At 39.0% G+C, this 16,105-nt stretch overlaps 1 protein-coding gene across 2 annotated transcripts in view; it reads left to right on the top strand.

Moving 5' to 3' along the window:
- LOC127973732 (voltage-dependent L-type calcium channel subunit alpha-1C) overlaps positions 1-16,105 on the top strand; it is a 124,499-nt gene that overhangs the window by 28,852 nt on the left and 79,542 nt on the right. For both annotated transcript variants that reach the window (XM_052577392.1, XM_052577391.1), the window contains exons 2-3: positions 10,241-10,583; positions 12,730-12,835. In XM_052577392.1, the coding sequence (XP_052433352.1) occupies positions 10,241-10,583; positions 12,730-12,835 (449 nt within the window). The remainder of the gene's footprint in view (positions 1-10,240; positions 10,584-12,729; positions 12,836-16,105) is intronic.

Below are 16,105 nucleotides of genomic sequence, written 5' to 3'. Positions count from 1 at the left end.
TCTGTGGTTTGGGTTGGAATCAAGTTCATTTCAGGATCAAGTGCCAATTTTCCAGTTTCCATTCCAGTTTTTCAGTCTTTTGTATTGTGAAAGCAGTTTTATAATACAAATGACCATAACTATGTTTCTTCAGTTGCGAATTTACCTTGTGCGAAAAGTAACAAGTCTGTGGCTCTTTTTTCTCACATAATAAATTATTAAATGAAGTAACTGAACTAATCTTGCAGTCGGATGTTTGATGTTTGGGAATGCAGTTGCGATTCCGAAATACCTTTGGCTTTGGACTTAATTATTAAATAACATTAGACATGATGTGATGTGTGATGAGATTGGGGCACTGGTTAGTACAGTTATCCAATCACATGATCTGATGAAGCAAAGTCATTTTTTTATGTATATTAGCCGCGTTTCCACTGTCGGGCCAAAAGCGGGTGTGCTAGTGCATGCCAGGGCCAGTCACGTTTCCCCTGTCACTTCCGGAGCTTGATTGTGCCTCGTCGGTGCTTCCTCGGGGCCAACGGCCAGGGTTTTTTGGCCTGACGAAAACCTTGTGCCAGAGTGGTTATGAACAAAGGAGGGGTTTCTCCGTGTCTGGAGAACGTCAGTGCCTCGAATCATTTCAGAAAGCTAAGCTATAACACCAGAATTAAAACCTTTTAAAATAAGTTGATCTCAAAACTCACTTTTAGTCAGCAGCGAGTGTTTGAAATAACTTGATCCGATGTGGATTATAAGTACCATACAAGGCAGAAATATTTATAAGCGATGCAAAAGACTGTGCACGCTAGGCATTAACATTACCATTGAGTTTAGCTCCACGTAGCCTATGTCATAAAAATATAATAATGGTTTTCGTGTGGGAGCTTTTATAAATGTATAGAAATGATCATTCTTTATAAATGTGATGTGTATATAGGTTACTGTGACTACAAATAAACAGACTTGACTGAATAAGCAGGCTATGTTCATAATGCGTTATTTCTTTCTCTAATTTTCAGCCCTGATAAATTAATTAATTATGTTCAATGTATGACTTATTATAGTAAAACATTGATGCTTTTGGATTTAAATATTTTAAAAAGCATGCAAACAAATGGCCATTTTTACATTTTCGTTTTGTGATCGCGTTCGTTCCAGTGACTTATTTCTTAATAGTTTTCTGATAACTTCTCTTTGTTGGTGAAATGATGGGGTTGCATGACATTGGCTCGACAGTGGAAGAGCGGCTATTGATGCTATTGACACTTGTCAGATAAAAAAAATATTTTACTCAATTGGGTGCACCAATTCTTTTGTGCACATTTTTAGGCTTGATGGTGTGAGTTGTGTTTTTACTTTTCTAAGCAGTTAAGACTTCTGATTTTTACCTGGTGTAGGATAAAATGGGCAAATAAATAAATAAAATATCCCATTGATTTAGAACAAATTGGACATTGAACAGTATTGCTTTCTTTTATTGTTGTAACTCTAGAAATCTGTTTAGCAACACATTTTCAGCACTACTTCAAAAAAAATAAAAAATAAATGCTAATATCAAAATCATGATGGGTTTATTGATTTTTGTCCCATTGTAGGTTATTGTTCTGTATGAAAGTGTTTTAAATTTCATGGTAGATGTGTTTGAGTCTAAGCTACAACCTCAGTGGCATCTCTCTGGAATCCCTCACTCCCGCACCTACTCGTGTGTGTGTGTGTGTGTGTGTGTATGTGTGTGTGTGTGTGTGTGTGTGCATGTGCGTGTGTGTGTGTTGATGACCAATATTAAACAGACATGCTTTGAACTCCGTAGTGACTGATGTCTGTTTCTTAAAATAACTGGACTGTGACCTTATCTCCTGGTCCTGTAGTCTAAACGTTTGTGAGCAGGACATCAGGAACGGATGAATAGAATAGAAAACATGACACCAAGAAGGAAAGAGAAAGGGAAGGAGGAGTTACATGTTTGCTTGTATAACCACACTTATTGTAGTGCAAATACCTTGTTTAACCCCATCTCAGTAAATCCACTTTAAGAACTCGAACTACTAAATTAATTTTATACAAGTTATAGGCTACTCGTTGCTTTTTTTGTGTGAAAGCCTTGAGAATTACTGCGTACAACATGAACTAGACAGCTGGGTTCCAGCAATTAATAATTTGCCTTTCCATGCTAAAAGCAGAAAGGCTACACAACAAAATACAATCACAGCTAATCAGAACATGTTTCTGTCTAATAGATAATGTGGAGCAGTGTGATTAGGATACAGTGTTGTCTATATAGATGAGTGTGGGTCTTTTAAGGACTGTTGGAGCAGCACTAAGAGGTTTGTGTTAAAACAGTCCAGCTGATTAGAGGCCTATTTATTAGCTGGAACCTAGAACTTAGAAATACACACATTTTCTATTTTCTGTAGCTGTTTGACAAAAGCGCAGAATCATGAGACAGTGGCACTTTACTGAAAAAAAGAAAAACGACAACAACAACAACAAAATAACGTTTATTTTCTTAATAGCAGTCAATTATTGTTGATATTATGGCAAATCTTTTTATGAATAAATTTTTTTTGGACTCCTATATTATTCCTCAATTATAATAATATGTATGTATGTATCTATTAATTATATATATTTGATGACATCATTGTCTGTTGATTTGCAGAGGCTGAATAGCTTTGTTGCAGCTGTGCATGATGTGTGTATTTCAGAAGTTTGAGCCTGTGAATGTATGTCTCAGGTGCGCATGTGTGTGTCTGAATGGCTCACGTGTGCGCGTGTGTGTTAATGCTGAATGACGGCTAATTATGTGAGAACACATCCTAGGGCATGTAAACATTATGTTAGTGTTGGCGCCCTGCTTTGTTAAGGTTTCGGTCATGTTTAGGGGTGTGTGTGTGTGCTATGGCTGAGGGACCAGTGAAGCGTGACTGAGCAGCTTGATCTGATTGGCTGAGTTTGATAACAGTGATGTAATTGAACAGATGGTAATGGATGACACCTTCAGAGTGCCCCGCCCACTCATGACACACACACACACACACACACACACACACACACACACACACACACACACACACACACACACACACACACAGCATCCTAATACAAGTGTTGTGTTTTGCCTGTATCTTTCTTTAGCAAACACTCACTGTCGTACTCTTTGATCTGTGGTTGTGTGTGTGTGTGTGTGTGATAGAGAGGGACAGAAAATCGAGGTGGCCAAGGATCTGTGTGCATCTCGGTATCATTATCCTGTCATTGGTCAATTTTCTTCTCCAGTAGTTGGGTCTTTTAGAACTGACTTATTTATTTAAGCTTTATGGCTTCAGAGCATCGTCAACATTACTCCATTTCCCACAATTCCCTGCTGAGTCATGAACAGCGAGTATTTCGTGCTTTACAGCTCACTGCTGCATGTGTGACATCACTGAGCGATGACTCAGTGCCACATTAACCCAGCACTTATAAAGTCAAAATTAAACTTTTATGATGCCCAGCTCTACTTCACTATAAAGGGCTTTTACATTAAAATTATTTATATTTTTCCACATATTAATACTTCCATTAAGCTCACTGCTGGTTTGTCAGCTGGCACAGGACCTGCACAGAAGTACTTGACCTCCATTTATTTTTTTCGATAGTCAATCGCCAGAACCATAAATGTCATGTGACTAATCATTCTGGAGCTATAGGGAAATTACATACCATTCACTATAGCGATTATCTTGAGGTGTGGCGTCAAAGGCAGCAGACGGGAAAATCAATCAATTTCATACGTTAAAGACCCCTCAAAAAGATGGAAAACCTCTAACAGCTTATTTTTCCATATAATTTTTCTTTTTGCCTAATTTAATTTGGTCACAATATATGGCAACCAGGGTTAATGTTAACTACCATTAAAAACCATAAAAAACTGATGACAACGTTAATTGAAATGAATTAAAAATATAATGATATATATATATATATATATATATATATATATATATATATATATATATATATATATATAAAATGAGATTTAATGACTGATATAATGTCAATTTATTAAATGAAATGAATAAATAAAAAAATAAGCTAAATTGAAATCTAAATTTTTTTTTACAAAAGCAGATAACAAAAAGGTTAAATAAAGGTTAAAATAAAATATAAACACAAAATGAAAATATACAAATAAAATTTAGTACAAAAATTATTCATTAAAAATATAAATTATAAATTAATAAACATTAACTATGTTTGTGAGCGATTTCTATCTACATACACCACGGGTCCCCTTACATGGAAGTCACCACCATGTTTCTACAGTAGCCCTAAAGGGACAAACACACTACACAGCGCGTTTCGTCACTTTGTTGTTCTCGCGAACACAATGATGAATAAGTACATTAATATTCGCAATAAAATTGATTTATTGAAAAATGAAGTAAATGTAATTCCTTAATTTACCTTTTGAAAAGAAATATCATAGCTCTATGCTGCCTTTACCTTCGACATTTTTAACTGTTTTGGCACTGTAGCTTCTCTAAAGGGAGGGGTTAGTGGGGGACTGAGCCGTTGGTTGCAATTCGCAACCTCACCGCTAGATGCTGCTAAAATTTACACACTGCACCTTTAAGTAACACTAATGACATCTGAATGGCTGTCAATGGAGATAGATGCTTTTGCCCCAGGATGTTATAGTAACTTACAGCATTTACCAGAAGGGACAAACAGGGAAAAACTAGACTGACACTGAAACATTACGTGTCAATTTCTATCTCTCTGTTTTCTGCTATGCTTTTAAACAGCCCTTCACAAATATACATATGTTTAGAGTGTAGCATGTCTCTCTCAGCTGAATGAAGGAAACGTAGTTCACCAAAATGTGATGCAAGATCTGTTGATGCCGCCACCGGTCTGTCGCTCTCTCTGTCACTTCTTCTATCCCGCTCTTGCCTTGTTACCTTTGTTGTCATTTTCTCCCTATGAATCTGGGTTATTCTGGCCTTGCATCTCTGCAGATGAATTTTAAAAGGATGTTATTAATACTCTTGCCTGCGTGTGTGTGTGTTTGTGTGTGTGTCAGTGTTCTAGGGTCCACAGGGTCCCGTGTCTCTTCCTGTGTTTGGATCTTTCTGCAAGTAATGCTGTTCTAGGTTTAAAGGCTTAACTCCTGCCAAACCATTAAAATATTTTCTTTATTTCTCTAATATTTGGATAATTAATCATTGTAAAGATTACTGGTCTATAAATAGACTGTAAAAATGCTTGCATCTCTAGTGTTAAAAAAACACCTATCAAGAATATGGGTGTATGAAATATGCCAATAAACTGACTAGATAAAATAACTTATATTGGTAACATGCTTATATTATGCTTTACACTCTAGTTTCTTATTCACTCACTCCTAAATATTTTACATAGACAGAAAGTCACTTATTAGCTGACTGAGCAGTGTCTGGCCAGAATGAGTTGTAATGTGGTTCAGACTCGCTATGCCTGTAGTCAGAGGTCTGGCTACATCATGGCTGCATTTGAAATCACATATTCCCTTTTGTGCTTTTGATTAAGTAAATTTTTCAAATGTTATAAAGTTATGTTCTATATCAGTGGTTCCCAACCACGTTCCTGGCGGCTCCCCAACACTTCATGTTTTCCATATCACCTTAATCAAACACACCTGATTCAGATCATCATCTCATTACTAGAGACCTAACCCTGTCAGACAAAGGAGAGATGCAAAATGTGCAGTGTTGGGGGGCCTCCAGGAACGTGGTTGGGAACCACTGTTCTATATAGTATGAAAGTGTGTAGTATGAATGAAACTACATTTTTGTCATGTTGTCATACTGTTTTTTTAACATTTAAACCATTTTTAAGAGATGTATTTTTAGAAATGGTCAGTGTGAGACCACACCTTAACCACACTCCATACAATGACACACCCTTAACCACACCCCTAACAGTGCCACACCCTTAACCACACCCCTTAGACCCTTAAGGGGCGGTCACACTGCACTTTTCTTTCCATTGATTTCCATTCATACGGATGCGAAATACGCAAGGCATTTTGCATTTTGCATTTCGCTGCATTCCAAAGTTCAAGTTTGATGAACTCTGACCTGTGAATTCGCATCACGTGAAGAAGTGGTACCAGTAGAAGATCGACACGTCACTGCGTGACCTCTCTGTACAGAAATTAAAAAATGGCACAGCGTAGTATCTTCAAAATATTATAAAAATTAAATAAAAATAGTTGCATGGTTCAGTGGAAACAGGAACAGATGGTACATTTGAATGCAGACACATTTGATAATTTTTTTTTGCGATGTGCTTGTACTGTGTCTTTTGAGACGGCATCGAAAGCATCTTATATTGTGTGAGAGAGAACGATATAACACGCTTTTGAAGCCGTCGCAAAAGACACAGTACAAGCACATTAGAATCCATGTTGCGATAACTGAGGAGAAAACTTGGTGCCTGATGTTATTTCCCGCTCTCGCCCATATTCGCAGCATCGTCCGGAAAAATTTCACACATTCAAAGTCTAGTGTGACCGCCCCTTTAATCACACTCCAGACAATGCCACACCCTTAACCACATCCCTAAACCCCTTAACACCAAGGGCCGTTCGACTTGAAGCACGGCTACAGACGGTGATCAATGAGAGCAGCCACTTGTGTGGAGTTGAAAATGGAGCCGTCAAGCCGGACACTTTCTGCTTGCGTTAGTTAGTGACATTCACGCGGTGTTTGCATTAGGGCTGGGCGAGATATCTAACGATATGACCATGCACATCTAGTCAGTAAATCTGGTTCCGTGATAACCGCTAAATCGTCATCACCTGCTTATAATTGGAAAGGCATTTAATAGACCGAGCCGTAGATCGCTGACAAGCTACACAATATCGCGTTCAATAGCGAAAGCAATTCATCTTGGATAATGAACGTGATATTGCGTAGCTTGTCAGCGATCTACAGCCCTGTCTATTAAATGCCACTCCAATTATAAGCAGGTGATGACGATTTAGCGGTAATCACGGAAGCAGCTTTACTGATTAGATGTGCATGATCATATCATTAGATATATCGCCCAGCCCTAGTTTGCATACGTTATCACAGATGAAGTGAATTAAATGCAATATTTATGCTTTCAGTTCCGCCCCTAACTGCAAGCGGCAACTCTCACCGATTGGTCTGTGCAGTGCCGCATGAAATCAAACACACCTAATGCCACACCCTTAACCACACCCCCAAACAAAGCCACACCCTTAACCCAACTCCAAATTATATCGCACACTTTTCCATACCACCAGACAGTAGGTGTGTACAAATTCATGTGTGCTGTTCATGCTTTCCTGCAAATTGCAGTCTGATTTGAAAAAGTACATGCCAGTTATAAATTTGGTCCAACTTGAGATTGAGCCAAAACGGCAGATCACTGTGACATCAGCCATCAAAATACAATCATCTGGCTCATTCTGCGCAGCTTTTACAGAGCTGCTGCACAAGCTCTGATGACGACACAGTAGTTGTACATTACATGTTTGCAATTCTGCTAATGCAAACAAAAAACCTGTTTTTATAATAGGAACAAAATATTTTCATCTTAATGTTATACTGTATCATGTTTATCAAGACAAAACTGATAAAAAATATAGTCCCCACTTTACAAGTATTTAAGTAGTACAGGCTTATGGTAAACTTTATTCTTGTAATACAGACCCTGTATTAAGCAGTACATAGAGTATTGAATGAAAAGTGTTTCTGCTGCTATATAAAACCTTGACAATTGTTTGTGTATTTGACAAATATTGCATCTAATCCACTTCATCTGTGCTAGAGTATATGCAAACACTGCACAAGCTTCACTATAGAACGCAGAAAGTGTCCAACTTCATGTAAGCAGCAAATCTCGTCATCAGTTAAATCCGTCAGAGTCAGCGTCAGAGTCAAACTCCCAATATCACACTCTCAACCACACCTCAAAAACAATATCTTTCCCTCTCTTACAATGTTTAACGGGTCTCTTTATTCTATTGCTGTGACAGAATGGCCTGGCTGCAGAGCAAAATGAACTAGTGGAAATCAGAACAGTAATGTTTTATTCTCTTGTACGGTATGTGGTCAAATTATCCACTGCTGTGATGCAGCAGTGAAAATACTCTTAATGCACAGCTCAGAGAGAGAGCGAGAGAGTGAACGGGTGTGTGTGTTTTTGTGTGGTGAGATGAATATATGAATGGTGATGCTGACTCATAAAACAGTATGTGAGAGAGTGTGTGACTGTGGTGTTAAAATACACTCCTCCATGCAGTACACTAGATTAACACATGCTGAGATATGTGTGTGTTTGCTTAGCTGCTGGAGCGAAAATGGTGACATATGGACAAAAACACCATATTTTGGAATCAAACTCTATTTATCCTTTGCCCAGACTCCTTTAGCCCCTGCTCAATGTATATAAGCCCCTCCCCATAGCTCACTTAGTCCCTCCCCATTAGTTTCAGCTTGTTTCTTGCTCATCTAATACTTGCAAATGCGACAAGATCATTTGATAAGTGGTTAATGCCAATGGATGTTTTTTTGTTTGTTTGTTTAGAGTGAAAGAGGCATTTCTTTCTTTAAAAAGAAAGAAAACAGTCAGTTTTTTTACAGTCATCCATTTGTTCATACCATGTGTTTTATATGTGTACATTTGTCGTGTTAACAGGTTTGAAGCTGCTAGTTAAAATACAATGTGAATGTTCTGTGTGTATGAACGTGGGATTTTGAATTTGGTGATTTTCCTTAACACCTAGTCTTTGATTTGTGAATTCAGGTTTACAAGAATGTGTGTGTGTGTGTGTGTGTGTGTGTGTGTGTAGCTCTTTTTGTTCGTTTCTGCTTTCATGCATGTTCATTTGTGCCTAACAATAAGAAACTAATTTATCTTCCAATTAGAAAAGAAAAAATGAGTCTCAGATTGTCTCTCAAGAGAGGGAATCCAATGGAGGTACTTCAGGATGAGTAACTGAGATTCTTCCTTTTAAAAGTCCTTTATGCAGAGCATGGCTTTACTATGGTAATTAGAAGTGGTGCTTTAGGAGAGTCTGCATGACATCGAGAAAAGCCCACTTTGACTTCCTGTGAGTGAGATAACGCAGAACAACTCTCCAGTTCTCTTATTACTCTCAAACATACTTTACTGAATCCTAATGACCAAATCCCAGCACTTTCTGCTATGAAGACGTCTAGAGTATGTGATTTCTGCACCACTTACATTGCAGCGTCACTCTACAAAAAAACTAAATGTTAAACTGGGATAGGAGAAAATATTTGAACATAGACAAACTCACTGATGTCATTATTACATGACATTTGAAACTAATCCAGACTTTGGCTTATTCAGAGGGCTGAAGCATTTAAAAAAAAAAAGAAAAGGGGTAGAGAGAAAAATGAGGGTACATGATTGGAGAAACTTTCAGTTCTGTGGTTTACTACTGTGATCTCACTCTGGCTCTTATTCCTGACACACACACACACTTCAGTAGGACGCTTGATGTTGGTTTTCTTTGGATTTGATGCTTTTGGACTGCAGATGGAGATGAGACACAGTCCTGCAGGGCTTCCATGTGGGATGTTTTGTGTGATATAATACAAATACTCTGTTGAAATTGGCCAGTATGGTTATATTGGAATGCCTCAAAACAAGACCGCTAATATAAAAGAACACTGATTGGCTTTTCACACTCGAAATTGTTTACCCAGGAGTTGTTACAAATAAATACCAGGGGTGTTCAATCTTGGGTTGCCAGGCTTTGAGATTTCACACTGTACATTTTGAAACCCATTTGTGGATGGATTTGATGGTCTTATTTGCATATTTACAAGCTTAATAACGTTGACTGGACAAGTACAACACGTGACAAGCACACAAACGGTTTTAATAACCACTTGTCCATCTGGCTGTGAGATTTGTTGTCCCTGTGGACTTCTATAAAATAAACTCTCTTAAATGACTGCAAATCTGGGGCTTGAACAGTAGTAAAACAATCAAATCATTTATTTTTTGGCTTTTCAAATCTACCCTAAAATGCATTAGAAAAGTTGCCAAGTTAATGAAGGTAATGGTTTCAAAAAAGTGTTTACAAATATTTAAATATGACACCAAAAACATCTTTATTAAGCACTAAACTCCTCTTCGTGTGTGTTTTGTAGAGAGTTTTCTTTTTTTGTGTTAGTGCTACATTAACGTCTCTCTCGCACGTTCTCATTCACTGTCTCCTTCTCTTCCTCTGCAGGCTCCAACTATTCCAGTCCGTCGTTGGCTCCAGTCCCCGGTCTGAATGAGGACGAGCATGTGGGGGGCGGGGATGGGGTGCTGGGTCTTGCACCAGAACACATTCCCACCCCTGGCGCCTCCCTCAGCTGGCAGGCAGCCATCGACGCGGCACGGCAGGCCAAGCTGATGGGCACCACCGCAGCCCCGATCTCCACTGCGTGCTCCACGCAGCGCAAACGCCAGCCCTACACCAAACCCAAGAAACAGGCCAGCACTGCCTCCACGCGCCCACCCCGAGCCCTCCTCTGCCTCACTCTTAAAAACCCCATCCGCAGGGCGTGCATCAGTATCGTGGAATGGAAGTATCCTTTACTAAACCCTGACATGTTTGTCATATACAGTATATACACTACTGTTCAGAAGTTTGGGGTGGGTAAAGTTTTTTAAAGTTATGCTCACCAAGACCGCTAATGTTCATATATATATCTGTGCTTTAATTCACCACGTATTTCATTTGAAAGAGCAGATATGAATCTGAAAGGCAGTACACTGATGCAGGGCCTCAAACTGCCATCACATTAAAGAGCACACAATACTTATGAAGTTACAGATTTTTTTTTATTTTTATCTGTAGTTCGTAAATGTACATTCATGGCAGACACATTCCTCCCAGAGCGATATCCAAAAATGTCTCCTATTGAGTTTGTGACAATTGTTTCAGCAGGTAGCTGAGGATACAGTTCTTTTGTGAACGTTAATCAGGGTTACAGTTACAGACTGCTCATAAACTTCTCAGACAGGACGTACTGTAGATGAGCTTAAATTCTTGATCTCCAGGCCATAAATGTATTCTTTTCAACTTTGATTCGCAGCAGTGCTTCTCAATAGGTGTGGTTATTAAAAGTTGTGTGATCTGTTTATTAGTATTACAGCATGTTTGACAGATGTGTTATGGCATCTTTGCATTGCTATAACTATGCAATGGTGAATGAAGCAATACAAAAATATAAAGGACAAAAGTCATTTTCCTCTTTGCTGCATTACAGGTGTGAATGTACTTTTTGTGGTTTATATGCCACTTCAGATGCAGCTTCTGTGCTACCTTTTGCTTGATAGAGTATATTGTTCTCATCAGATGTGAATCCCTCTTACATGTAATTCTACAAAGGGTTAAATCGAGTTGAGCTTTGATGAGTCATTCGAGGGGCACCCCTCAATAGCATTTTACAGGAGACTGTAGGACGGTGTGTTCCCCTGTACTTTCCCCCTTCCTCTCTTTTTTTCCCCTCTCTCACGGTTTTATGTAATCATTTCTTCCCACAAGAGACAGCAATAGCTCCCCGACCAGGAAAATATGTTAATGAGGATTGATTGGTTGAGTTAAATGCTTCATTCATCAGGAAACAGGAGATCCAGCTCCCATTCACAGCTTCAGCCAAGAACTGATCACATCATCAAAGATTTCCCCATAAATTCACAAACCGGCACGAGGGAACGGCTGAACTGTGGATACAGCGAAATATCTTCCCTCATATATTTCGGTTGGATGTTTGATAAAAGTTCCCGTTTTTTTTTTTTTTCGGTTCTATCTGTGTGTGTCTTCGGTGTTGCACACACTTGACTGGATCTGGATCTCCAGAGACTCCAGATCCCATCTCTCCTGTCTTTGGCTATGTTGCCATGTCAACAGCTCCTCTCAACAGGGTGAAATACTCGCCCCTCCCACACGCACACACAAATGCACACGCATATTGACCCCTCCTACAAACACGCAGTCGGTCACACACATTCACACTAATGCACACTCAAGCAGATTTCATATATGGAAGTGTTATTTATAACCTTGTAAAACCTTTAAAGATACAATTTGGTTTGGGTCTGCCTGTAAGGGTCTGTTTTTACTCCCTTGGGGACCCAAACTACTGATCTACAAGCATGTTTATCTAAATGGGTTACAGGGTCTACGGCTCTGTAATTCTGAACTAACCCCAGAGAGCCATAACTCAAGGCCCAGACAGCAGATACAAGAGAAACATCCAGAAAAACAAGAACACATCTGTTTCTCCTCAGGACACGTGCCATGCGACTCGACACCAATCTTGGAGAAATCCATTCCTGTAACATATGATGACACCGTTCGATTGCGTTTTCAGCAGAACTGGAAGCCAAACAAACAGTTTGGCCAGTGAAAAGAGAAAGGGAGGAGAGGAAGAGAGGGAAGGGGGGGCTGAAGATCATTGTCTTGATGAAGAGCTTGGCCTTGCTTTTAAACAGGAAAGAAAAAGAAAAAGATTTTAGTAGAGAAAAATATCTAAAGAGGATCTAGATTCTTACATGCTGTGATGATGAAAGTGCTGTACTATACAGTACTGTACTGTACAGTATGTGTGTTCTTTTGCTCTTACACACAGTCTTGTGCATTGATGATAGTTAACATGTTCTGTATGTATTCTTTTGCTTGTGTATGAACCAGCCCTGATGTCACTTTCTTTAACACCAACTCATCAGACCATTTGAAATCATCATTTTGATGACTATTTTTGCAAACTGTGTGGCCTTAGCTGTCTACATCCCTTTCCCCGAAGACGATTCCAACGCAACCAACTCAAACCTGGTAAGAGACACGCTGCCTCACAGCACAAGTCAGAAATGAGCATGATGATGATTTGAGAGTGATGGTAATGATGATGATCGTTATGGAATTACGACTGTAATTATAATGTTTGTGGTGTGCTGCTGCCGATGGTAGTACTGATGAATATAGCAGTGACTGTAGTGCTGAGGATGATTATGGCGGTGATGGATGTTATGCGATATTGGCGGTGGTAACGTGGTTATGATAACGGAGGATGATATTGGTTGTGATGGTTATGTCATGTGATTGGGGTGATTATAGTAGCAGTGAGGATTTGTGGGTGATGTAATGGGGAAGATAATACTGGTTGTGACAGCGTTTGATGATAGTGGGGGTGATGGTAGAGGGCGGAGACGTGGCTCTAAAAATGTTAAATAATGCTTTATAAATAAAATAAGAAAGAAGATGATGGTAATGTGATGTTGGTGATAACGGTGATTAACGGTGATGATGGTAAGGATTAGGGCTGCACGATGTGTCATTTAAGCATCGATGTCGCGATGTACGAATCCACGATAGTCACATCGCAGGATGTGCGATGTAGGCTGTCGTAGTTGATCTGTTATTCATTAACTGTACGGGCCAGCTGCTCCCCGGCCCTTGACGAATGTGATTCGCGGATTAATTGCACAGCTTAACCATCATAGAGTGAAAGTTTTGACAGGGCAGAGAGAGAGAGAGAGCATGCATGTGCGAGAGAGATATATATAGAGAGAGAGAGCGCGTGTGAGAGAGAGAGAGAGCGAGAGCGACAGCGCGCACGAGAGAGAGAGAGAGAGAGAGCGTCTTCAAACAACATGAGATCTGTCTTGCTCTCTCTCCCTCACGCATATTAATCAACTGACATGATGTTGTCGATGTTTAAATCATTTAAAATGAGAATGTAAGTGCGTTCACCCCATTTTTGTTTGTAAGAAAAAAATCTGATTAGATTTCATATCGCAATATATATCGCAGAAAAATAAAATATCTCAATGTCATTTTTTCCCAATATCGTGCAGCCCTAGTAAGGATAGTTAGATGGATTTGTGATCGTAATGATGGTGGTGATAATTTATGACAATGATAGTAGCAGTGAGGCTGGTGGATGTTATGACTATGATGGTAATGATGAGGATAATACCGGCAGTGACTGGTAATGATGATGGTGGGGATAGTTATGGTTGTAATGGTGATGGATGTCATGTGACTGGTAATAATGTAGTGGTGAAGTTGTGAAGTTGATGATAATGGTGAAGGTGAATATGTGATTATTGTGATGGAGGGCAAAAAATGGATGTGATGGTTATATGAAAGTAATGATGGTGGTGATGATGATGTTAATTATGACAATGTTAGTAGCAGTAAAGATGGTGATGGTAATGGTGGGGTTGATTATGGTTGTGAATGGTGTTAATGGTAAGAACAATACTGGTTGCAACAGTGATTGTAATAATGATGGTGTTTGTGGTGGTGGGATTGGTTACTTTTGTAATGTGATAGTTATAATGGTGTGAGAGAAATGACGATGGTGGTGATTATGGCAGTGAGGACAGTATTGGTTGTGACAGTGATGATGATTGATGGTAGTTATGTTTTGATGATGTAATGGATGATGCTGCTTGTGACGGTGATTGATAAGGGTTATGGTGGCGATGATGTGATCATGGTAGCGTGATGCTATGACCATATGCTAATGGCCGCAATGATAGTTGTGATAACATGATAGTGATGATGGAGTTCATGATAATGGCGGTTCTGCTGCTGCTGATATTGCGGTAATGATGTGATGTTGGTTGGAAGTTGTGACCTTTACGATTGTGATGATGACAAGGATGACAGTGATTGCTGCTGGTTGAATGATTAAATAGCTCTTAACATTTGTGATATGCCACTGCATTTTAGAACTTTCACTGGATTTTGAATTTGAAGTGCAGGTTGCTGAAGCGAGAATCGAGAGATTGGAACTCTCTAAGCCATAAGAACAGCCTGTGTGCTTCAGTGCTCAATGTACAGTACATTCAGCCTGGATGAATGCAGAATGATGGAGCGTGTGGGTAATCTGGATGTTTGGCTGAGGAAGGAGTTCTCAGAACTCTCAGAGATTCATGCTGTTGCCCGAGTAACACTAATCCATCCACACATCAGCCCTGCAATCTGAAGCTGCATTATGTCTTTTCCCAACAAAAAACACAATGAAAACCTGTAAGTGCGTGAATGAAAGCATGTTCTATGCTTTTGGGGCACATAGCTCATGCCCGTGCAGTGACTAAGGTCACATATGCAGCGACTTCGTTATGCAAGTATTTTCCTTTTCTCTGTATTTATTTCAAAAGATGATTTAAATCGAACCAACCAGCTCTGAAATTATTTTGATGAATCATCATTTCAGTTTAAAAAAAAAATAAATTTTTGCCAATGAATTGCACACCCTATAAAGTATTTGAGAATGACCTATATGAAAATAACTGTACAATATAAACAATGAAAAAATGCTCTTTAATTGGTTTAAACATGTAAAAATATTTTAAGTTTATTTTAAAATATAAAAGTTTATAAAAATCACGTGTAGTGTGTATATAGTCTTTTGTATGTATTAATATATAAGTTGTTGGAAGACTCCATTAAATCATTTACGATTGTTCATGGGAGTGTGATTTTACTGACTCAGTTATGTCATTTGCAGTGCCTTATGGGAATGGGCTTTTATTGACTTGATTGTGTCATTTGCAGTGCTTAATGGTTAATTCAGTAATTAAACACATTGTTGGTCGTGGTTCAGAGGTCACGGTATGTCTGTCATTAAATGTTTATATTTTTATTACAAATTATTTCTCAACTGGATTTTTACTCGAAGAACCAGGCTTTTGCAGGCAGGTTAGAGTTTCCTTCATTTGATACATACACCCCCTGTTTATGGGCCATGAACGCAATCTTTTGATGGGTTGTGGTTGTCATGGATATGGTATCCTTGGTGATGGTGAAATGCACAGCTACCGTGGTAGCACAGTTAACTATGCAGCCAACCTGCAGAGCAGAAGGTGCATTGACTCTGCGACAAAACTCTTTGTTAACTATTCTCTGTTGCTCCTTTCTACGGTTAGTGATATGAAGCTCTATCCTCAGGATAATGATCACAGATTCGAAGAGCTCTCTTGTGCTACAGCTGGTCTAGCACATGAATCCAAAATTATCCAAAGCCCCAAAATTACTGGTCAAGTTGCAAGGAAGCTGGTATCAAAAAAACTGTTAATTAAGAAGGAACTTCAC

Source organism: Carassius gibelio, chromosome A4, assembly GCF_023724105.1.
Source record: "Carassius gibelio isolate Cgi1373 ecotype wild population from Czech Republic chromosome A4, carGib1.2-hapl.c, whole genome shotgun sequence".
Classification (NCBI taxonomy): Eukaryota; Metazoa; Chordata; class Actinopteri; order Cypriniformes; family Cyprinidae; genus Carassius; species Carassius gibelio.
This window is presented reverse-complemented; position numbering and strand designations above follow the sequence as displayed.